Genomic DNA, 25,169 nt, shown 5'->3' on the forward strand with positions numbered 1-25,169 from the left:
GATGGTCGGTTTTTAGAGTGTGGATGTTCGGAACAGCTATGAAACACATTTGATTTCTGAGGTGGTTGGACAATATGTCATACAAACTACTTCTTTTTGAGCATAACATGGCACTAAGTCTTTGGTTGGTGGTGCTGGGTAATGTAGGCCAGGTTAGCTAGGTGAAAAAGACTTGTAATGCTTCTCTAGCATGCTATTGTGAGTCTACCAATCTGTTTTACCTCCCTGTGCTTTATGTTTTTGTGTTCTTTTGCTACTTCATTTTCTGCTGTGACTGTTGATTGGTTAGAGCTAGACAGACCCTTTTTCAGACTATTCCTTGATAATAACAAAGTGCTATATAACTAAATGAACTTGTCTTTGTTTGTATCACCTTGATATATTAAGTTTAAAAAAGCCAGTTTCCTGAACTTTATGGCACATGCTCTACATGAATATAAAAGCTGTTCTTTTTCTTATGTGCTTGTTTACTGATGTACAGACACTGACTTTTATTGGTTGGCTCTAAATAAAAGGGAGCAAGTTATATGAATTATGATTCCTTTGAGCTGACTCACAGTCAAGGTTTGAGTCAATTTCAGAATCCCTCTATCTATTTTGAAATTGCTACTTAACACAACCTCTGAATATATAATATGTCCTTCACTGGTTTTGCGGTGTTTGGTCTCCAAGGTGACCGAGCGCTTGCTGCAAAAGCTTCAACTCCGCATTAAATTCCCAGCTTCCACTGATATTTTTTTTTGAAAAACGTTTTAAAATCACACCTTTTCTCCAAGGCTTTTGTTTGTGAGTGATCCTTCCTAAATCTTGTACTGCCTCTGTGTTTACCCCACACAGGTCGTATATTTGGCTTATCTGCCCTCTCTTTTCATTTGCTTTGATTTTGTATAACCTTGTCTCTACTCTCTGCCTTTTGAAGCACATTGGTCTTCTTTTGGTTTAAAGTGCCATACCAGTAATTTTACATTGATATGGACACTGAGAGACAGCTTAAAGAAAAATGGTTGCAAGGAAGAGTTTGCACTGAGCTATGAAGTGGTCAGTCATTGTACTGTAGCAGATTCTCTGGCAGGGTTATGAACGGCATAATGAAATCCATCATCTTAATATGAATAGGAGAGACAGCATCAGGTCAATCATATTAACTAGCAGTCACTAAGGATGTCTGTACAGCTGACTCTACGAAGACCTGCTCAGCAGGACAAATATCATGATAAGACAACTGCACAAATAGATAAACATATGAGCTCTGGAAGACTTGCTGAAGATGTGTGACTGCTGTTTGAAAAGTCTACATTTGCTAGACTCTTGTATCAGCTATTATGACAGAGGGAATTACAGGGGTTTTAAAACAAACAAAACTGAAAAGATAGCATGTGCAAAAGTTTAAAGCTGCACTTTTAAATATTTTATGTAGGATCAAATGACTAAAGAATCCAACACATAGCTGTTTTTGGCACAATAGCTTTCATTAACGCCAAATGACAGATACACAAAGTTAGCGAGTAGCTGGTGAGCAAAGTTGAACATTAAGCAGATAGGAGCCAGATATTTTTCTCAGGAGTTGGTGGAGAAAGATCAGTCAACACAAATAAGGTCTTCCAAAACCAATCAAGGTTTTAAGGACAGATGCTGTACAGTTGTAAAGCACTCTGAGGCTTTACAATTGTACAAAACTGACACCAAATGTTGCCCCTTTTCTGCTGGATGTGTGAATGTTTGCTAACATGTACACCACATATACCATAGATTGGTTGTTCACCATCAACTTTAAAAGGTAATGTTGTCAATGTTGTGTTTACAGTGTCTTCTAATGCTGAAAAAATAATGAATTACCACCTCAAGCCAACTTCTAGCTGATCATAAACATAATTTATTTGACTGATCTTATTTCAAGCCATGTAAACTTTCATAGGGCTCAAAAATGATCTTTTCTGTCCAGATTAAAACAAGACAAAGCCATAAAAATATATAAATGCTACCAACTTGCAATGTCCAATCTGCCATTGACAAATGGAACTTGATGGCAAGTGTTGAAGTCAAGACAAGACCTGGAGGACCAATAATGCTGGTAAATCTGCAAGTTAAAAACATCCACAGTATATAAATATATTCATGTTCCTCAGACTAGATGCACATCACTGAAAATCTATGGTTACACCTCAAACATACAGTGCAATCCAGATGAGCTAAAACTATCTCTGAACAATTAGACAAACAGTTATCTGGCTACAAGAAATGTTTGCAGGCTGTGTTTTCTGCCAAAGGAGGTGTTACTGACTGACAGGATGCCCAAACAGTTGGCCACATTTACTGGTCTTCTTATTTATTTTTATATCTGTTAAGCAAATAAACAGTAACTGTGGACTGGAATTTGCAAAACTGTCATTTTCAAGCTCTTTTCTAGCATATGGCCACATTTTTACACATCACCGTAGACCATGACCTGGATGCTCCTAGGTCATTGTATGTGGTCTGCTCTGCGGTGAGCTGACTAGCATTATATGGGTCACAAGGATAGTTTAAAGCCATTGTATAAAGAATTTGAGAATTTCTCACTGGCACCTCACACCAGAGGGCACACACTTGACCTGGTCATCACTCACTCTGCCACCATCAATAACCTACAGGTCTATGATCTGGGTGTGTCTGACCACAAGGTGGTCTTAATGGATTTGACATTCCTGTCACTTTCTACTAAACGTAAGCATCAAATGCTTTTTCAGACCTGGAAAAGCATTGACCCACACCTTAATGACTATGGACCTCCAGTACTTCACCTGTCCAACTTCTGCATCAGTGGGTGAACTAGTGGCACTCTACAGTACATCTCTGAGCAATGTCTTTGATTTTCATGCCCCTGTCAAAACATGTGAGGTCAATTTTCCACACTCTTCTGCCTGGTTCACAGTTGGATGTGACCTGGAATGACGCTGCAGACACTCCAACCTAATTAATAACAATCCTGGCACCCAAAGCATCTTTCCCCTCATAAATCATCTACTGAAGCCACAATCATCTTCCCCAATTGAGGCTACAGAAGAACAATACAGAACAGCTTCACTGACTTTTTCAGAGTCAAGGTCAACAACATCCACTTTGATGTCCAGCTCTTTCTCTCTGCCCTCTCCTGACATCGACCCTCTGTCTGTGAGCTTGCTGTCTCTATTCCATGTTACTAGCATCAGGCAGAGCCACACTGAGGAAATGCTCAAGAAGATGAAACCCTGTACTTGCGCCTTGGACCCCATTGCCACAGCTCTACTTAAATCATACATCCCCATTCTCAGCTCCCTGATCACCCAAACTGTCAACCTCTCCTTTCAAACTGATAATGTTCCATCTGCACTCAGGTTCGCAGTCATCTGCCCCCTCCTCAAGAAGCCCACCGTGGACTCAGGAATTCTTGTTAGCCAAAGACCCATCTCCAACCTTCCTTTCCTGTCCAAGGTGTGGGAGAAGGGGGTTGCTTCTGAGCTTAATGGCCACCTTAAACACAACAACCTATTTGGCAAATTTCAGTCAGGTTTTCATTGACACTGTGGATCAGATTATCCTCTTAGAACACTTTCACACCACCACTGACTCTGAACTACAGTGATTTCAGTCCTAAATTTCCAGTAGGACTGAGTATGTCTCACTGGGAGGATGCAGGTCTAGATCACTCCCTGTCATGGCAAGGGTTGGTTCTTGGCCTGTTTACTCTCTACATGCTCCTATTTGGACTTGTCATCATGGAATATCTTTTCATTGCTATGCTGTTGATACCCAGCTGTACATCAGAACTTCCCCAAACCCCTCTGCAGCCATGTCACGCCTCAGCACCTGTATCACCTGGATGAGCTCAAATTTCCTCCTATTAAACAGCAGCAAAACTGAAGCTCTCCTTAGTGGCACTCCACACCAGATTCAGTCATTCCCCATACCTCATACCTCATCTGATCTTTGATGGCCAGGACATCCCCCTTTCCTCCTCAGTCGTTAATCTGGGTATTAGGTTTGATCCTCAGCTGACTTTTGATGATCATATAAGACATCTATGCAAAACCTCTTTCTACCATCTCAAAACATCTCTAAATTCCACCCCACTGTCAGATGCGGAGAAACTTCTCCATGCCTTTGTCTCCTCAAGACCTACTGCAATGTGCTCTTCACAGCAATCCCTAGCTAGAGCATCCAGAATCTCCACCCGGACACTCAGATCTGCCAGCAGCTTGCTCCTCCGGGCCCCCAGTACTAAGCTAAGACTCTTTTAAAAAAGGCCTTAAAACCTTTCTATTCAGGAAGGCTTTCTCATCTTAACTCTTATTACTATTTTCTTTATGTCGTGTGTTCTATGTTATTGATATTGTTGCAGTTTGAGTTTCACTATGAATGAAAAGTGTGGTATAAATTAAATGAAATTTTATTATTGCTATTATTATTATTGTTATTAATTATTATTATTATATCTTAGCATAAAGACCAAAAGCATGATGAAAGAGCTATGCTCTGTCCAAAGTCTGGAAACACTACTACCAATTTCTCTAAAACTCACAAATTAACATATATTTTGTTTGTTTAATCTGCACAGAAACAGAAATGTAAAAGCTAAAATTTGTGGTTTTAGAGAGACTTACATGCTGAAATCATTTCTCTTTGAACAACAAGCTGTGTACCAAATCCATGCAACATATTAATTCTGTATGGTTTGATAATGTAGTATGTTAACACTGGAAAAGCAACAAAATTAGGTATCCTGAAACCAGCCAGTATAAATATTTAATATGATGTATATTGGAGTGTGTTGTGGGTGGATTATCTTGTCCCACAATGCAATGTGCAGCAGAAATGGATGAGGGAAAAACTGAAGAGCAGAGGGCAGCATTACATGTCTTGTACAGCCATCTGGAAGGCTGGAGTAAGGATTCTTCTTGTCTAAAAGCTAGAAAAGAAATGGATGAGAGTATCTGAGTAGTGTGTAGTATACACTGATGAGCCATGACATTAGAACCACCTGCCTAATACTGTGTAGGTCCCCCTCATGCCACTAAAACAGCTCTGACCAATCGATGCATGGACTCCAAAAGACCTTTGAAGGTGTCCTCTGGTATTTGGCACCAAGATGTTAGCAGCAGATCCTTGGGCCTCCATGTATTGGACTTGTTTTTCCAGCATATCCCACAGATGCTTGATCAGATTGAGACCTGGGGCATTTGGAGGCCAAGGCAACACCTTGAACTCTTTGTCATATTACTCAAACTATTCCTGAACAATTTTGCAGTGTGTCAGGGCACATTATTCCAGCAGGACATTGCTCAGAGCATCACACTGACTCCACTGACTTGCCTTCTTCCCATAGTGCATCCTGGTACCATCTCTTCCCCATGTAAACAACGCACATGCACCTGGCCATCCACACGATGTAAAAGAAAACGTGATTCATCAGACGAGGCCACCTTCTTTCATTGCTCCATGGTTCAGTTCTGACACTCACCTGCCCATTGTAGTGCTTTTGGCAGTGGACAGTGGTCAACATGGGCACTCGACTGGTCTGCAGCTACGCATCCCCAAGTTGTGATGCACTGTGTGTTCTGACACCTAGCCAGCATTAACTTTTTCATCAATTTGTGCTACAATAGCTCTTCTGAGGGATTAGACCATGTGGGCTAGCCTTCGCTTCCCATGTGCATCAGTGAGCCTTAGGCGTCCATGACCCGGTCACAGGTTCACCGCTTGTCCTTCCTTGGACCACTTTTGGTAGGTACTGACCACTGCACACCAGAGAGACATCTAGCCATCACAATTTGGCCCTTGTCAAAGTCATTCAGATCCTTACACTTGCACATTTCTCCTGCTTCCAACACATCAACTTCAAGAACTAACTGTTCACTTGCTGCCTAATATATCCCTCCCCTTGACAAGTGCCAATGCGATAATCAATGTTATTCACTTTGCCCGTCAGTGGTTTTAATGTTTTGGCTGATAAGTGTATACTGTACAGAATTAATATGTAGTATGGAATTGGGACACAGTGAACATGCACAGCACTTCTTTGAAGTATCTCTGCTGGTTGCCTTACAAATTAACATTGTTGACAAAACTCTGGAAGTGACAGCACTTGTCCAAGAAATAGTTTTTGACCTTGCCAGGCTTGTGACTTCTCTGCTGTGGCAATAAAGGCAGTCGCTTCTGCTGAACTCAAACAGTGAGCTATAATATTATTTGCCTCCAATGGGGACGAGGATAGTTATTCACACGTGCGCACACACACACACACACACACACACACACACACACACACACACACACACACACACACACACACACACACACACACACACACACACACACACACACAGTGGTTAGTAATCCTGCCTCATCTGCTAAAACAAAGATTTTGGTCTATTTCCATAAACATGAAGAGTTAGTAATCTGAGATCTGAGTAAAGGAAATAGAAGGAGATTTCTGAAGGAAATGTATGCATGTGCCAGAAAGAAATCCAGTGCAAAGATACCAACATAATAAGCCTTTGTATCTGATGATATTTCACACTGTGGCGGACATGAGTTTGTTTACTCATTTATTTGCAGAACACCTAAGTGGACAATAAAATGATCAAAGCTTGAGTAAAGTTAAACTGAAAAACAGATATGTAGCAGACCCAAGTGTCTTTTCATGTGGCTCTCCATAAATTTCAGAAACAAAATAACTAAGACAAGAATCGCTATTCACAACTGCTAAACCAATACTACAGTCATACGTGTAAATTCAAAACATGACTAGGACTCTACAGCCATGCTGGCAGCTTGTGTTAGCCACACTGGTGCTCTCAACTAAATGCTAACATAAACATAACAATGCTTCTTCATCTTAATTTAGCATGCTAATCAGCACAAATTACAGCACAAATTACAGCTGAGGCTGATGGGAATATTCTTAGATTTGCAGATATTTAGTTACAAACCAAAGTATTGGACATTTTGACCTGATGATGGCGCGAAATGAAAAGTTAAGGGATCATAAAACTTATTACAATTCATCCTTAAGGCCAATTAATGTTGCAATATTTGGCATGGCAAAATATTGGCATTACATTCAATATTTGTTGATATTTCAGTCTGGGCCAAATTGGTCCAGACCAACAGACCAACCAAAAGATCAACATTGCCATCCCCATGCTGTTAACATGGCTAAAAACAGCACTGGGAATACATACATACATATATATGTATATATATATATATATATATATATATATATATATATATATATATATATATATATATATATATATATATATATATATATATTTATAGTTTATTAAACTTAAACTTTAGTAAACTTCATATATGGGGTAATTTGATATATATAGATTTTTAAATGTATTTTTGATAATATGAATTAAACATGTCAGATTTAGATACCAAAAAGAAACTCAAATGTATAGTCATTTGGTCAAAACAATATGTACCCCCACTTCCATAGTCATTCTTTTTGGCTCTGCTTTGTGATAGCACAGGTGAATATCAATAAGTATTTCTTTAAAAGTGTCTAAACAGTACAACAGCCAGGAGTGGAGTCCTCAATGGCCCATTTCTTTTTTTTTTTTTTTTTTTTAGCTCTGAGACAGTCTCGCTGTGGTAACTGGTAGTGTCTAGCCACTTGAACGTTGACTGCCAACTGCTGAGCCTCAACATGGGCCAGTTGCTGTGGGAGCATTGATTCACTCTGCTGTTTTATGAATAGAATACTTTGTTCTACAGGATTTCCATCCCCCCTGGGGAAAATAGGTAACGATCAATACTTTATGCAAGCAGAGACATCTTGTATTGAACGTCAAGTGAGAGAAAAAATGATGTTGGTCAAGAAAGCTTTTCCAGCCATGAGTGATATGAGTCTAAATTGAGTTAGGTGCTGCTATGTCAGTGTTGTTAAACATGCAGGAATGTAGAAAAGACTCAACTAATTTAAGTTTTTTTTTATTCTTAATTTTTAGTTCTCTTCCCCTTCTCCTCTTCCTTGCTTTCTTTGCTCTTGCCTGCTTTAGGCCTCCACTTGGCCTGTAAGAGGTGGCTGGTCAGATGCCCTTTAGAACAGCCCCCACCCCTACCGGAGGGGTCTAACAATAAATGATTAAGCAAAACAAATAAAGACAGAAAAAAAAGAAAGAGAAGAAGGTTAACATAGTGGTTAAGCAAGTTGAGTAACTGATCTGAGCATAAGATACTGAAATTTCTCAAGAACTAAATTTAAAGAGAGTGAGAGAGAGAGAAAAAAAACCCTGAGACTAAAAATGTCTAACTGTCTGTGTGTGTGTGTTGTTTGGAGGTGTAATGATTCTTATCAAATTCATATCAATAATAATAATAATAATAATAATAATAACTTAAAACAAATAAAACAAAAACAAAGAAGAACCACAAAAAAGAAAAAAGCCAACACCTTCATCTTCGTCATCCTATTGAAATGTCCAATAGCTATAAAAATAAAAATCATCTGTATAAATCATCTGTATAAAAATCAACAGCATCATACTAATGGAAATAATCATATAATAATCATCATCACCATCCTCAATCTATATAATAACAATAGTAATAATATAAATTGTGTGATATTATTAATAGTATTCTGTTTAATAATAATAATCCTATCCTAATCCTCATCCTACCAGTCTGTCCCTAATGATGATGATAATGACATCCCAACAATACTAATACTAATACTACTACTACTACTACTACTACTAATAATAATAATAATTTATCAGCATCAACATCCTCCTCATTCTCAACATCATTTCTGGACCAGGGGATGTGATGCAAAAAATTAAGAGGATCAGGATTGAATAGTGATTTAATGAATAATTTTAAAAACCAAAATGACTGACATTAAAAAACAAACAAGCAAAAAAAAAAAACCCACCCTTTCATTTATATTTAAGTATGTATGTGCATTTATTCATGTACATATACATGTGGAGTTTTTTTGTTTGTTTTTTGTTTTTTTCTATTCTTTTATAAACATGGCGGGATATGAATGACAAGAGCATTATATAATGCAGTGTATGAAAGTTGCTGGAGAAGTTATGAGATCAAAATGTAACCTGTTGAAAGGTAGGAAATAAGATTTTGGTGAGGGACTGTAATATATATGTGTGTGTGAGTGTGAGTGTGTGTTGGTGTTGGTGGGGTAAGTTAATGAGATAATAAAGGAGCCCCAGACTTTTTCAAAGTGTGAAGTTTGGTGCTGGAATGTAATTGGATGGTATTCTTAGATATGTATTCTTAGAGGAGGTTTAATGTACTTCTTGTTTTCCATTTTAGGAGGATAGTTAGAGAGAATAGTTTTCTTGGCGACAGTTAAGGTGATGAGTATAGGTTTTGAATCTGGGGTGCTTAGTGTGCAGTGTGAGCATATGTTCGAGTCCACGAGTCCCATCTTATACATCTTGTGCTGGATGATATGTGCTCTGTGGACTACCTTGTACTGTATTAGTTGTAAGGTTGGTATTTCTAGTCATTGTGAAGGTGTTCCTGCAGATTTGGGTCCAGAATTCGGTATCAGGGGTAAATGATAAGTCTTTTTTCCATGCTTTGATTGGGATGGGAATTGTTAAGTCTACATTAGATATTGGTTTACATAATTTTGAAACAATTTTCCATGGGATGGATATTTTGTTGATTTTTTTCTACTAGTGAGGTTGGAAGTAAATTGTTTTTTGATATATTGATTTTAGATTTTAGAATAGACTTTAATTGGAGTTACTGAAGATTGTGTTTTGTTCTGACATCGTACTTATGGACCAAATGTTGAAAAGTAATGAATTTCTTATTCTGGAAGAGGTGTCTGATACTGCTTTGTTTCCTTGTGTTGAAGATAAGTGTTCTTTTGTTAAGTAGAAAGTCTGGGCTGTGCTATATTGGAGTGTATTTACAGGGTTTCATTGTAGATTTGAAGATTTTGTTGATTTTCCACCAGGCTGTCAGACTTGTTGACAATGTTACAATGTTATTAAAGCAATTATGGAGTTTTATTGTTGTGTTGATGAATGGTGGATCAGAGATTGAAATTTCTTAACATTCTGATAATCTGTTTCTAACCACGAGTTGTTCATTGGTTTGGATGGATCCAACTGGTGATATACTGTAGTTGATTTGCCAGATAATGATTTTGAAAATTTGGGGCTTCTAATCCCCCTTGAGTTTTGTGTTTCTGTAATGTGACCAGTTTGATTCAGGGTTTTTTATTTTTCTTGTAGAATTTGCTTGTAATGGAATTTAGTGACATTTAGTAAATTAGTAAATTCCACCACCAGTATCTTCTAATATATGAAAATATAAAGTAAGACATGAATTGTGTCCATACATTGAAGAATCAGTGGTGTCATACATAGCTGATTCAGTTCTTGACACCAAAATATGCATCATGTGTTACTATTGTATATAATTATTCAGTGAAAAAGAAATCATTGGAGAAAAAGAGTAAATTATAAGTAATAAAATCACAAATGGTAAAATGAGGCACTTACTGTGAGCAGATGGATAAACTTAACACTCCTTGCCAATGTCTGGCACATACTTTTAGAGCATTTTCATAAAGCCAGTGAACATTTGCAGAAAACTGAGCTGGAACTCACCAACGCATCATATTTCTCTTGGAAAGACTTTATGCTTATGGCCTTGTAGTGCTGCCACCCCACTGAAAAGGGCAGAAGATCTTAAAGGGGATTCTGAAGTATCAGGACGGTGGGCAGGAATATGTGCAAAAAAGGTGGCTTTTATTAAGTAAAATATTAATGAAACCAAAGCAAAAATAAACCCCTGGAAATTCTACAAAGATAATTTAAAATTGAAGAATTGAAGGAAAAAACATGTAAAACCTAAAGCCTCACGGCAAGCTGCCTCCTACTCTCCATCCTATTAGACCAGGGACTAGTCTTTTACCTTCTCAGCCTAACCTAACTGGAACATACCATCTGCTCAGGTTACCATAGAGTGAACTGGACTGATATAAAGAATACATTTAACAGAATATCATTTATTACAGAACAATTTCACCTTTCTCTCAACTTGACAGAGCCCAGTCACTCACTGCTTACAACATCTAATGATGCACATCTATGACACTATCACTGATGAAGCAGATGATCTGTCCTAACATCACAATACACACTCATCAAAAACACATAGAAAAGCAGCAAAACATAACCTTGTGAAACAAACTACTCTGATGGAACTTGTATTCTGTTGTTTGTAGGACACGACTGATGACAGATTAACTGAAACATTGGGCAGAATCTAATAATTTATCACACAAACAAACACTGTTAATGTTGGGTAATGGGGCTTCGTGAGAGAGTGAGGGAGAGGAGCAACCTTTTCACACACATCTGGGGCCAATTTGATGATTTCAAGGCTTTGGCAAACAAGCTGGTAGTGTAAACCTCAGTCTTAAAACAGGAAAAAAGGGGAGTAAGGGATTAGATTTGAATCACCTATCTTAAAACCAAGGAAAATATTTGTAGTTTTAAAGATTTCTGTAAACATTTATGAACTTTCAATAGTGTGAAACTTCATAAACCATCCTCTGTAACTGTACCTTCACTAAATGAAGTTTATAGATTTATATACAAAGTTTGGGAAAAAAACCACACCTTGCACACATCCCATTTCCACACCATAGAGTATTTACCTTATCTGCTCCTCTCTCTTTTTGTCTCAGTTTGCAAGTCCCTCTAACCCTAACCCCTTTATTAACCATTATCTCTTCTATGTTTGAACACAGGAACAGGAACATGGAACAGTTTTAATTGTAGAGCAGTCACCTGCAGCCACTTCAGTGTCCATTTTGTACTCACAGTCATATTTTAGCTTTGCCAGCAAACATGGCATGACACATTATTATTGGTTGTCCATGGTGCTAAACTCAAACCTTCATTTTTCATGTCTGTAAAGTTGTTGATGACCTGGTAAGTTGATTTGGCCAGTAATTCCTGTGGGCAGAATTTTGCTGTATGCTAACATTTAGTCTGTACTGCAGCATTGCACAGTCAAGATGTTATCCTGGAAACATACTTTAAGATTACTGAAACCTACAAAGAATGGACACCCCACACACAATGACTATTTCCACTAACACACAGATTTGCCTTTGATTGCCATTTTGGGCCAGTTTAAAAAAAGAAATGTAATTCTTCACTAAAAATCGGAATGCTAACTGTCTCAATTCCAGGCATAAATATCAAACATGTTTACAATATCTCAATGAGAATGATGGGCAGTGACTTCATCAAGAATTATGAGGATTTTCTGCTTTTGTCTGTTTTACTGTATATATATCATAGTAAATTTGGGTTTTAGACAAAACAAGCAATTTGACATCACCATGGGCTCTGGGAAACTGTATTGAACATTCTTCCCTATTTTCCGACATTTTAGGCTAAACAATGAATCAATTAACTGAAAAAATAGTTGGCAGATTGAATGATGATGAAATAATCATTAGATGCAGCCCTACACCACAATGTATGGGTTTATCTCCCAACTGTTCACCAACTGACTAGACCAAAGTCTGTCCAACTTCACAGTCGTCACGCCAAAATCCTATTTATAATTGGCTCAATGGTAATGTGCCATTAAATGCCATTAAATGAGAAAACTGGGATCCAAAGTGTCAGGCAGTGTGTCTGTGTGTGTGCATATTGTTTAGAATGCAATTTTAAAATTAAGGCCATTTCACTGTCCCACGTGGTGACATCAAGGTGGATGACACTGCCTAGCTGATATCCCAAATTTAATAAAAAGCAAACATTAGCTCCTGTATACATCACCAAACAACTGCCTGATCCAGTCCTTGCACAAGTATTATTAAAATGTGCTAAAAACAATCTGGACCAGACAATGTCAAGTGTCTTTGACAGTATGCAGCAGTGTTGTATTGTGGATGATGAATCTTACCACAGTGGCCAGTCTCATTTTCTTGCTGAAACAGCAATGATGATGATGAGGATGGTGAGGATGATGGCTCCAGCCACCAGGAGGTAGCACTTCCTCTTCCTCAACTGCCTCTGTGGGGAGAAAGGATTCAGTGGATGGGTGGAATGAAACATTAAACAATCCATATTGGACACCTTACACTGTCTGTACACCTGGGAGAAAAGATGATGGTACATACCACTCACTATCAATCTTTCATATTTGTCCACTTTGCCACTCTTTGATGGTGGTTTTCTTAAGAAAGCTAAAATATGCAGCTGTAAAAATCCCCTATTCTGCATATATGAAAGCAAATGCCATAGTGCATAAATGTCAAGTTCCAGTTTAATAACCACAAAGTCACAACAACAATCAACTGCTTTATTTTTTTGTTTTCAAACTAATTCTGTGCCAGCCAACAGCACCCCCAATTTGCACAAACTAAAGAGAACAAAAAAGGCATTTTGAAAAGTGAAAATAAAAGAACAAGAAAAGTGGCATTTCGACCAGAGATTAACACATTTGTGGAGGGAGTAGAGGACTCAAGGTCACGCTGACAAATATGGATAAAATGGAGCAATGGGATGACTGGAAAAAACTCTAGTGGTGGTCTGCACTTCTCTCCATCCAAGTGCTGTGCAGTCATCACTGTGATGGCTCTGCTGCACGTTATTCTTGTCTTACATGGCTGAGAGGAGGAAGAGGAGGAGGGAAGCAACAAATTGGCAACTCTTTTTCTTCTCCTGAACTTAATTATTCAGCCAATGTAGGGCTATCAATTAATTTGCTTCTTAAGTGCTTGTGTCATTGCTCAATTTAAAAGCACTCGTTAAACTACCATCTTTTCAACAAGCATCTTTAGTCAGGTGATTTTCAAAAACATACTACAAATGTGAGAACAAGCGCAAGATCGGTTTCAGCCTTAACATACTTTTAGCAAATGGAACAGAGGACTGTTAATTACATTATATCAAGTATTTCCAACAACTGCATTTCTCAAGACGCAGTGACAGACTGAATTGTTTCTGTAATGTATTTACTATACACAGTGCACGTGGTTTTTTTCTTTTTACTTAGGTTGTACATTGAATATGTTATAACTGCTTTGTATTAATTTGCTGATCTACAGGACAAAGTAGCCAAAACAATATCTTGCAAAAGAGATCTTGATCTCAATGAGATTACCCAATTTAATAAAGGTTTCATAAAACAAATTTGCCCAGGGGGACAATAAGACAGTAAAGTATGTCAGAATCAGAATGTACATTGCATATTGTAAGTGTTTTTCATTTTACAAGTTATACATTGTGCTTGAGTTAACATGTTGTGCATTGTACATGTTTTTGTACTTTGTGTTTTTTACTTAACAAGTTGCACACTGTACTTGTTTTAAAATTAAATTCTGTGGATTTTTACAAGTTTAAATTTGCATATGGTACATGTATTTTTACTTTACTCATTGTACTTTGCACTTGTTTTTGAATCTACATGTTGTCTACTGTACCTGTTTCTCATGTTTTACTTAGGTTGTACAAGTTTTTCCCCATGTTGTACATTGTACATGTTTTAACAACCTTTTGCAACAAGGGCCAACCTTTTTTTTTTTTTTTGAATTTACAAGAATTTGTTTTTGCTGACAGTTTGTACATTGGATATTTTTGTTTTACTTTACAAGTTGTGGATTGTGCATTTTTTTGTCAAAATTATTTATACATGGTGGTTTCTGATGTCTTTTATTTGATTAAGGGCTAATTAGTCATACAAATTATTAATAGATTTTTGGTCAAGCAATTTCTAATTTATGTTAAATTTTGTTTAGAACTCATCATTACATTTGTACCTTTTCATTGAACTGGTTGTCATGAGGTTTTTGAAACATGTAAGTGAGATGCCAGTCAAGAGCTAGTCAAACAGTCAGGGACAGATTTACTGAGGCTTTTATGCCTGTTTTTCAGGCACAGATGTGACGCATTTTGCCTCAAACACGTGTGCTGTATTTATCAAACAGAAGCACCAGGCTGGAGTCACAGTCTGTGTATCATTTGTCGGAGTGTTTGAGTCTCTCTCCACATTGCATATGCATTTAAGGGAGGATCGCGTAAATAATAGGAGGAGGCATGTTGATTATGTATTCCGCTGGATTTACTAAGGTCATACAATTTTTGAGTGTCAGTTTTGTGTGAATAATTCTGCATCTCTGAGGACCAGGGTCAGCTGTGGTGGCTTGTTTATTTTGTGCATCTTCGATTTGTCTTATTATGTCACTCCAGCTCCTCTTTGTTTACCATGAATGTGTTTAATGTGTCCTAATGTATTAATAATTGTATATATGCAATAATAATATATTTGATACAAATTATAATATAATTTTATGAGTAATATTTTTGAGTAACAGTAAGAGAAATTATTGCTTTTCTGAGCTTAGTGATCCCAAAGAAAAACGATGTCTGAACTGTGCCTATGAGCTCTCCTTCATTTGCAGTGTGAGTCTGGGGTCAGAGCTGGGCACAGCCCAGGAGCTGATTGGGTAATGAGCTACTGTCCTTGTGAATAAGGTGATGAATACACACAGATTGCAGTCACAAACTCACTGAAAACCTTGGCTCACATTCGTGCAATGCCTCCACTTCCTGGGGAAACTGAGGAAGGCGAACACCCCCCTATCCATCAAGACCACATTCTACAGAGGCACCATTGAGAGCATTCTGACAAACTATACCATTGTCTGGTATGGGAACTGCAAAGTCTCAGACCGCAGATCCCTGCAGAGAATAGTGAAAACTACAAAAAGGATCATAGGTGCGTCTCTCCCCGCCATAGCTGAGATCTACAAAGCCTGGTGTGTCCAAAAGGCCTCCAACATAGCAGCTGACACCTCCAACCATCTCATTCACCATCTCCTGACATCTGGAAAGGAGGTTCAAGAGCATCCGTGACAGGTCTGCCAGACTATGTAACAGCTTCTTCCCCCAAGCCATCAGGACTCTGAACACTCAGGAAAAACTCCTATCCCCCCCAACATGCACACATACGTTGAACTACACCAGCCCCTTTCTTTCTTTGGGACTAGCACTATTTTTGTACTATATTTTTGGACCATTCTGTATCCTGTAATCATCCTGTATATTTCTTAAATTATTATATTTATTATTAACCCTACATGGCACACAGCGCCAATCTCATATTGTGAATAGACCTTATTTGTTGGAAACGCCCCAAAAATGTACTGTACAGTATGCAGGAAAGGACTATTACTGCTCCCAAACATATTCAGCAGTACTAACACAAGATATGACTATGGCTGACTAGCTGTTTTTAGTGATTGTATGTCTTTTTTTTGAGTGATTTTTAGTGACTTTTAGTGGTGTCTCATCTGTCATATATGCTGCACTGTGGAGAATGTTATTTTGCTCCAATGTACTCCAAGTGTGTACTACAGCAGTAACAATAAAGAACAAACTTGAACTTGATTTTCTTCTGGCCCTCAGTCTTTATGGGAAAGAAGCCTACTTTATAAGCTGAATGATCACTGAATATAAACTCAAAATCATGTAAAACCCCACAATTTCACTTGCATTCAGTGAGTTACTTTTTTTTATTATGAGTACTTATAGCTGTTGAATGGTTTTTCCAACACTATTTTCTGTTTCATTGCTTGTGGCATAATTTAGATTTAAAATTCTTCTAATGTTTCCTCCACACAGCACATGAGCTTTATTCATCCATGTCAATTACTTTCGTTGTTTGAAAAAAAAAAAGAAAAAAGAAAAAATGTTGACTGTGTCAAGCAAAAATATGAAAGTAAATAGAGTGAAGAGCAGGGGTTAGGCAATATTTATATATTTTCTTGCTCCTTGTCTCCTCAGGCGGTGACGATGTGTTCGAGCACAGAATCTATGTTGTTTTGAAATGCTTTTTCTCCCGTTTTTTCCCAGCCTGTTTTCTGCTACAAAGGCAGCGAGAGCAGCGGCGTTAGACCAGAGCCGAGGCTGGAGTCTTTAAATCCTGACGCGCTTCAAAGCACGGAGAGAGCAATTCATCTTCTTATCTGAGACTCAAAACAGGCTTTCTGTGTGGAAGAGAGAGGGAGAGAGGGAGAGGGGAGAGGGAAGAGGGAAAAAAATGCTGTCGAGTAATTTTCCGTTTAAACGTTCCACTCCACAACAATTTGCATAAGCAGCCCTGCGTCTGTGATAAGAAGATTGGTAATTTTCAAAGGCTCTGTGGGGATTGAGAATTAAAAGCCTTTCTCCGCTATCTCCCCTCTTGCAGCTGGCCACCACAGATTCCCCAGCTTCTCTCACGCATTTCCTCCTAAACTACGCCTTATAAACTTTCTCTACCATCCTGTCCTCCTCTCTGCTCGCTCTGACAGTGCAGAGTCGCTCCCTCTCTCTATATACTGTATCCCCCCCCTCCCTCTCTCTCCCATACACTCCTTCTTTTCTTTTTCTATTTCTTCCACTCGCTCATCCCGTCGCTGCTGTTATTTGGGGAGAACAAGAAAATAAATAAGGTTGAGGGGGAACAATAAAGGGCTTAGTATAACAAAGGAACTGTTGCAGTATTTTTAAACTAGAATTTTCCAGATGGCAGGGCAGGCTGAGACGCAGGACAGAGACACTCGCAGAGGGAGAGACAGAGGTGGAAAGGGGAGGGGATGCTCTTATCATCAGTGACTTAATCTGACAGACAATGTGTCCTTAGTGCCAGGACTTCAAGGCTTATGGGTGCTGCAAGCCCTTAGGGAGAAGACAGTGTCTTCCTCACACCTTTATGTACATATTTAACATGAGGAGAATAGTTCATATTTAAGCTGAGATTCAATCAATTTGAGTATAAGAATTGATATCCGCACTAATTTTCCTGAATTATTCTTCCAAAAGCTATATTCACTACCTTTAAACATGATGTTGATGGCAAAATAGTAAGTTTTATCCATAATTTTATACTTGTCTGTGTGGAAAATCCTCTTAAACTGTATTGTCTTCAGTGGCACTAACTCTATCACCAACTGTGACATTAACTCCCTACTGAAACTCTACAATAACAACAAAAGATTTATGCATACTTACTTCAGATCTGGTCTTCAGCTAAAGCTAAGTTCTTCCCATAGACAACCAGGACAATATAAAATATACTGTATGTAATAATCTAAGGGTGATGTGCAAGGTAAAGTTTTAGCAGAAAACTAAATTCAATACGTTTTTTTTTAAGTTTTCAGTTAAACCTTTTCCACAGCCATTGCTCGCACTTTTGCTCTACACTAATCAGAATCTGTGCAAACCATTCATGCATCTTTCTTTGGCTGTCAGTGCAGGTCCAGGTTGCAGTAAGAGCAGAATATGCAAGAGTCCTTTTCCTCAGTCACATCTCGCAGCCCCTCCTGGGATCCAAGAGTGTTCCCAGACCAGTTGAGATATAGAATCCCTCCAGCATGTTCTGAGTCTGCCCTGGGGCTGCCTCCCAGTTGGATAGGAGGCGTCCAGGGACACATCCTGATTAGATGCCTCAATCACCACAAATGTCTCTTTTCAGATTGAAGATGATGAGTCTTGGGAAGCTATTGGATCATCCCTGAATCCTTCAGGGTAAACCCAGAATTATTGTGAAAGAAATAGTATTTGCCTGTTTGTGCAGTAGCTGTGATCTTATCCTTTCATTCACAACCCAAAGCTTATGACCATGGGTGAGAGTGGGTTACAGCAAAGCAGATGCTGCATCAATCTCCATTTTAATCTCACTTGTGAGCAAAACCCCGAGATGCTTAAAATCCTTGAGCTGAGGCAGCAGCTCTTTTCAAACCTATAGGGAACAATCCATCCTTTTCTGACAGAGAATATCAGCCTCAGACTTGGAGGTGCTAACCCTCATCCAACCGTTTCACACTTGGTTGCCAACTGAAGTCAATGTACAGTGGAGGTCACAGGCTGACAAAGCCAGCATAACCACATCTTCGGCAAAAAGCAAAGATGCAATCTTGAGGTCATCGAAATGGGTGCTCTAGTCCTTTGCTGCGCCTCAAAATTCTGTCCATTAAAATCACAAATAGAAAAGGTAACTAAGGGCAACCTTGAAGAGCTACGAAGCTTAACCCCCTCTGAGAAACTACTGTAGAAAGAATGGCTCATTTGCAACAGGCCAAGCACTTTAAAACTAAAGCACCCCCCACAGAAGACCTCCAGAGACATGGTCATAACTCTTCTGCAAGACCACAAAACTCTCATGAGCCCTTCAGTATTTGTGTGAGGGTAAAGATTCTGCAATGCTTCAACTGAATGAGAGAACGCACCCTCTAGTTCCCTTTGTATATGTAACTACCAAACTCATCTGTCATCTGCTCATGGGGACTGTGCCCAACTTCCACCGAATACCTGAGAAATACAGTGTGTCATCCACAACAAACTGACAAAATTCAGTCTTTAGAGCCTTACGGTGATACACATCCACCTTCCCCTCATCAGAAAATAGTCCCACAAAGGCAAGGCGTCCCCTGGGTCCCCTGAGTCCTCCATCACTACCTTGTACAACCTGTCCCATACAAGGCCCTTTTATGAGTATTTTTCTTCCACTGGTTGAACTTTAAATCCTACTTGGCATTTTCCTCACTTAATGTATATATTCTAAATCTATACTAAGCAACTAGTGCTGCCACTGTTGGCAGGACTGAACAGCACCAACAAGTCACTGTTTGAAACATTGAGGATTTCAGTACCCTGAACTCTTTTTATGGTCAGGGCAAAATTTTACAAAGCCTCATTCTTCAATAGATACTTAAACAAACGGATGCCAAGTAAAGAAGGAGAAAAGCTCTAGAAACATGCTTTGTCCTTCTTGTTTAATTACTCAAGATTCAGTTTTAAGTTATGTATCAATAATTTCCCTATAATGAACATACCAACACATCTTAGCAAGTAGGTGCATATAGGCATTAAACTTAAGATCTACATATCTTTTAGAATTGCCATTGTTTTGACTCTCTTCCTACCCAATCATGTGCTGTCCTTATCCAAGACATCCTACTTGTCCATAAAAAGATCAGCAGTACTGGTCAAGGGCAAGAAGGAGAGAGGAGGTAGAGAAAAGAGGAGACAGAGAAAAGGAGAGCATGAATGGCTTGTTCACCTTTCCATTTTTCAGTATTTCTGGGGCCGGCTGAGACATTCAAAAACCTTTTTCTTCCAGGCAGAATGCAGAAAAACTGAATTATAAGATGATAGGACTGCCATACCAACTGGCTATCTATCTCATCTCTGCCTCCTTTACATGGAAGACAAATTTGTCTCTGGAAGAAAAACTACTTACCTTGTGTGACATGAGAAATATCCTCATACTGTAATACAACAATAATGCAATGCATTGATAATGGCCATAATATTATTCTCCCTTTATCACATCTGGTCGGGAAAATTGGAAGTCCATAAAATAAATAATGTTTACAGCAGAACTGCCTCACTTGTAATCGGCTTATATGCAATTTACATAAAACTCAGAGTCCCATGCAGTCACCCTGATTATGATATTTAAGAGGAGCAGCAAATAAACACAGACTCACGGCCAATCCTGGCATCCTGGGAGGAAGCCCTGTGACAACCATTGTCGACAGTGGAACAAAACACTCAGCATTTTTGGCCATTCATTAAAGATAGATTAGCCTTTTGTTAAAAAATAAAAATAAATAGCATATCAGCCAATCCCGTTGTCCACCTGTGACACGATGGACGCTCCTTTATAGCCTCAGCAACACAGAGACAGAACACTAGCAATTTCAGTCTGTACCGTCATATCAGAATTTGTGACTTTTACACCATTATTAGAAATGGCTGAACCTGCTTGCAATGTCCTGGAGCTTTCAACTGCAACACGCTTTCATCATCATCATCACACATCCTTTATTATCACTGTAACCTAAGTATAGAACCTCAGTCAGGGACGACAACTGAGCAAACTCCAGGACAACTGAGCCAACAACATTTGCAGATGAAGACTGTGAGATTTGGTTGAAAACCATGGAAAAAAGCTACTAAGGGGACTTGACATTATTTTGTCAAACAGTACAGTACAGTAGTTGCCACTGCACTGTTCCATGGTTGTTAGTGCTGTGGAGTAATCTATAGCAGACACACTGGAAAGCCTCTGTGAATGTCAACACACACCAGGCAAACCAGCCAAACCACATTGTTGCTATAAATCAACCAACAAAAAACCCTTTACAGCTGTGTCAATCTCATCCATGTTTGTTGTCATTTTTCTGTCAGTACTAATCATGACTGTAGCTTGGTAGTTAACTGCCAATGTATGAAGATGACATCCCTATTCTTAATCCTTCCTTCAAAGCTCTAATTGGTTGAAATTTCCCTCCACACAGGGGAAAAAGCCATTACTGAGCACAACACCAGACCTATCTGAACAAATTTAAGGTGTTGGCAGGTATTCAGGCTACAGACTTGTGCACCTAACATAAGGATTGTATCTTGACAAAATCAATCAACAATCTGACTATACTGTTCATGATGTTTAGAGCATTACTTATCTTATACTGGCCCTTTATGCAGCCCCTCAGTTCCGCCTCTGTCTGAAACAGCCCATTTTAGCTCTTTTTCTCATTCTTTAGTTGAAATGTCAGCTTCTCAAATACATCCATACATGTTTGAGCTGAAACTTGATCCGAAACATGATTGTTGAAAATGTAAACAACACATGGAAAAACCTAAGCAACAACGTTAGCAACCAACGCTTCAGAATGGACAGTCATTTATGGGCATGCACAATGATCTGATGTCAGCTCGTTGGTCAACAAGAAACACCAAAATAAAACAGGATGTAACACAAGATAGAAAACAAATGTGCAAACAGAGCAGCAGAGCAGGTTGAAGCCCTGACTTTTGACTTGCAGAGAGCATTTCAACATACATTAACCTCAAGTTTGGGAACATCATAACAGTATACAAAAAGCAGATTATGTCCCCTTTAAAAAACATGTCATGTTATGCCTGATACAATCCAAATTGGTGATAATGGTTAAATAATTGTAGATTTGTTAATATTTACATTTAAATTTTGGGGCGCATAACTGGTCAGATATTATGACATTGAACCATTGAATTGGATTGTATTGGCTATCTGCAATTTTAATTTAAAATATAGCTGCAAGAAGCAATAATCAGATTCCAAGCAGATTGCAAAAAATTGCAAAATTTGACATTTTTAAGAGCAGAAGACCAGATGCAGATGACTTGAGAGATTACAATGATGAAAGAATTCTGACTCTAGGTCAAGCCGTTTTTGAGATAACTGCAAAAACGTAAACTTGATTATTACAGCGTCACCTTGAGGTCAATGAGTGCCATTATATGTGCCTGAGTAGTGGGTGGAATGTGCAATCCACCTTCCAGTTTTTGGTGTTTTTGTATCTTACGGTTTTTGCTGCACAAACAGCTCTAGCAGATAAAAATAATAATAAAAAGAAATCTTCACAGGCTCACAATGGGAAACCTTCAACTTAATATGACCTCAATAAGCAGTTGAAAATATACCACATGCATGACTTGCTACTTTGTTCTAAGTAGGCCTTGCCCACACAGGGATTCAAATCCTGGACCTTTATATCACAGTCAGCAGCTTAACTTCTGGACTATTGGCTCTGCTGGCGAACATGCTGTCTTTTGTTTCACGACCTCAAAGTTGAATACAATGGAAGTCTGTGGGACTTAATATAGCTGAAATTCAAATATTCACCAAAATTACAGATGTACAGATAAATAGTTGAAAGACCTTTTGATTGTTATCAACAAAGACATGTTTTCTGATATTTTCATGAAGCTTGCTTGGTGACAGGCCAGACTCAAACGGGTAAACCTTGCAGTTACAAGGCTTGTGTTTAGACCACTAGACCATCAGGAGAGCACAGCTATCTCTGACAGCAGTTGACACTAAACATTAACTTAGCTCTGCATACAATGAAATACTGCATTGAAGTCAATGAGAGTGAATAATTTGGAAGAATGAAGTGTGTGTGATGCATGCAAACAAAACACAAAACCCTGACTCATCTGGCTGGTAGAGGCCTGGGAAGAAGACAAAAGAAAAAGCTTAATAAGGAAGCCACAACTACCCATGTGCCGTCTTCTCCAACCCCACCCACCAGCTCCTAGGCCAAGAAACCAAACCAACCTCACAAGCAGAAGGCAGAGAGGGACATCACAAAACTTAAAAACTTCACAACAATTTGACTGTTGGGGTTACAATTCTGAAAAAAACACACATCAACCTGCTTTTCTTGGGTGTATTGTCAAATATTTTGGTGAAAAGTGTTCAAAAATTGCATGAAACAGAAAATGTTGTGCTTACAGTGCAAATTACATTCAGACACTTAATATCACTGCTGACTCACTGTTTGACCAATCTGAACACCAATTGAAACACGTGATACCTAGTATCCAAAGAATGTCCAAGAGAATTTTGGCAGCAATTGAATAAAGACTAGTGGAAATATACACTCACCGGCCATTTTATGAGGTAGACCTGTTCAACTGCTCGTTAATGCAATGGCAGCAACACAGTGCATTTAGGTATGTAGCTCGATCTGCTGAAGTTCAAACCAAGCATCAGAATTTGATGCTTGATGTGATTTAAGTGACTTTGAATGTGGCATAGTTGTTGGTGCCAGATGGCTGGTCTGTGCATTTCAGAAACTGCTGATCTACTGGGATCTTCACACACAATCATCTCTAGTGTTTACAGAGAATGGTCTGAAAAAGATAAAATATCCAGTGAGCAGCAGTTCTCTGGGCGAAAATGCCTTGTTAATGGCAGAGGTCAGAGGCGAATGGCCAGACTGGTTCGACTTGATAGAAAGGCAACAGTAACTCAAATAACGTTACAACCAAGGTATGCAGAAGAGCATCTGAATGCACAACACGTTGAACCTTGAAGCAGACAGGCTACAGCAGCAGAGGACCACACCAGGTGCCAATCCAGTCAACTAAGAACTGAGGCTATAATTTGCACAGGTTCACCAAAGTTGGACAATAGAAGATTGGAAAAACATTGCCTGGTCTGATGAGTCTCAATTTATTTCTGCTGCAACATTCAGATGGTAGGGTCAGAATTTGAAGTATACAACATGAAAGCATGGATCCATCCTGCCTTGTATCAATGGTTAAGGCTGCTGGTGGTGGTGTAATGGTGTGGGGGATATTTTCCTGGCACTCTTTGGGCACCTTAGTACCAAGTAAGCATTGTTTAAACACCACAGCCTACCTGAGTATTGTTGCTGACCATGTCCTTCCCTTTATGACCACGCCATACCCAGTTTCTAATTGCTACATCAAGCAGGATAATGCACCATGTCACAAAGCTCAAATCATCTCAAACTGGTTTGAACATGACAATGAGTTCACTGTACTCTAATGGCCTCCACAGTCACCAGATCTCAATCCAATAGAACACCTTTGGGAGATTTGTATCATGGATGTGCAGCTGACAAATCTGCAGCAACCGTGACGCTGTCATGTCAATATGGACCAAAATCTCTGAGAAACGTTTCCAGGACCTTGTTGAATCTATGCCACAAAGAATTAAGGCAGTTCAGAAGGCAAAAGGGTGTCCAAACTGGTACTAGCAAGGTGTACCTAATTAATTGGCCGGTGACTGTAGATGTTAACTAATTTTGCCTATTTCGAAAAATATAGAGTGTCAGACTTCTGAATTGACCATAGGTTGCAGTGAGGCAAACTTTTGCCACATTTCAGTGGCTGTACTGAAAAAAAAAATTCAGCTCTGTAAAGAGTATGAGTGATTTATTGTGCTTTTTTGAATTTTGGAATGTGAAATATCTAGAAATTTAGATTAATTGTAATAAGCCACAACTGAATCATGATCCTAGATCCCTAGATCCTGCCAACCAATTTAGTATGAATCTGTGCAGCTGATTATGATATATAAACTTTTCGCATTTGTGGTGCCCCCTGGTGGCAGAACATCCCAGGACTGCGTAGCAAAGCTCAGACCTAGCATATGAATATGTGCACCAAGTTTACAGTTAGCAAGTTACAATAGCTTAAACGCCCAAAATGTAATTTCTGCAGCTAGGGGTCCCTCAATCAAATTAATAACAAAAGACAGAGTTTGATGACACTGTTGAGTAGCATGGTAGTTATAGATGACCAAGATCTAAAAATATTATCATTAAATGTGGCTTAAACTAA

General features: G+C 38.8%; 1 protein-coding gene across 5 annotated transcripts in view; it reads right to left on the reverse strand.

Moving 5' to 3' along the window:
- tsnare1 (T-SNARE Domain Containing 1) overlaps positions 1-25,169 on the reverse strand; it is a 217,744-nt gene that overhangs the window by 58,196 nt on the left and 134,379 nt on the right. For 4 of the 5 annotated variants that reach the window (XM_067602493.1, XM_067602489.1, XM_067602490.1 and 1 more), the window contains exon 12: positions 12,943-13,052. In XM_067602493.1, the coding sequence (XP_067458594.1) occupies positions 12,957-13,052 (96 nt within the window). In that variant the 3' untranslated portion in view covers positions 12,943-12,956. Of the gene's footprint in view, positions 1-10,742; positions 11,979-12,942; positions 13,053-25,169 lie in introns of those variants that run through there. The other variant, XM_067602491.1, reaches the window with a different exon arrangement.

Source organism: Thunnus thynnus, chromosome 10 (genome assembly GCF_963924715.1).
Source record: "Thunnus thynnus chromosome 10, fThuThy2.1, whole genome shotgun sequence".
NCBI classification, from domain to species: Eukaryota; Metazoa; Chordata; class Actinopteri; order Scombriformes; family Scombridae; genus Thunnus; species Thunnus thynnus.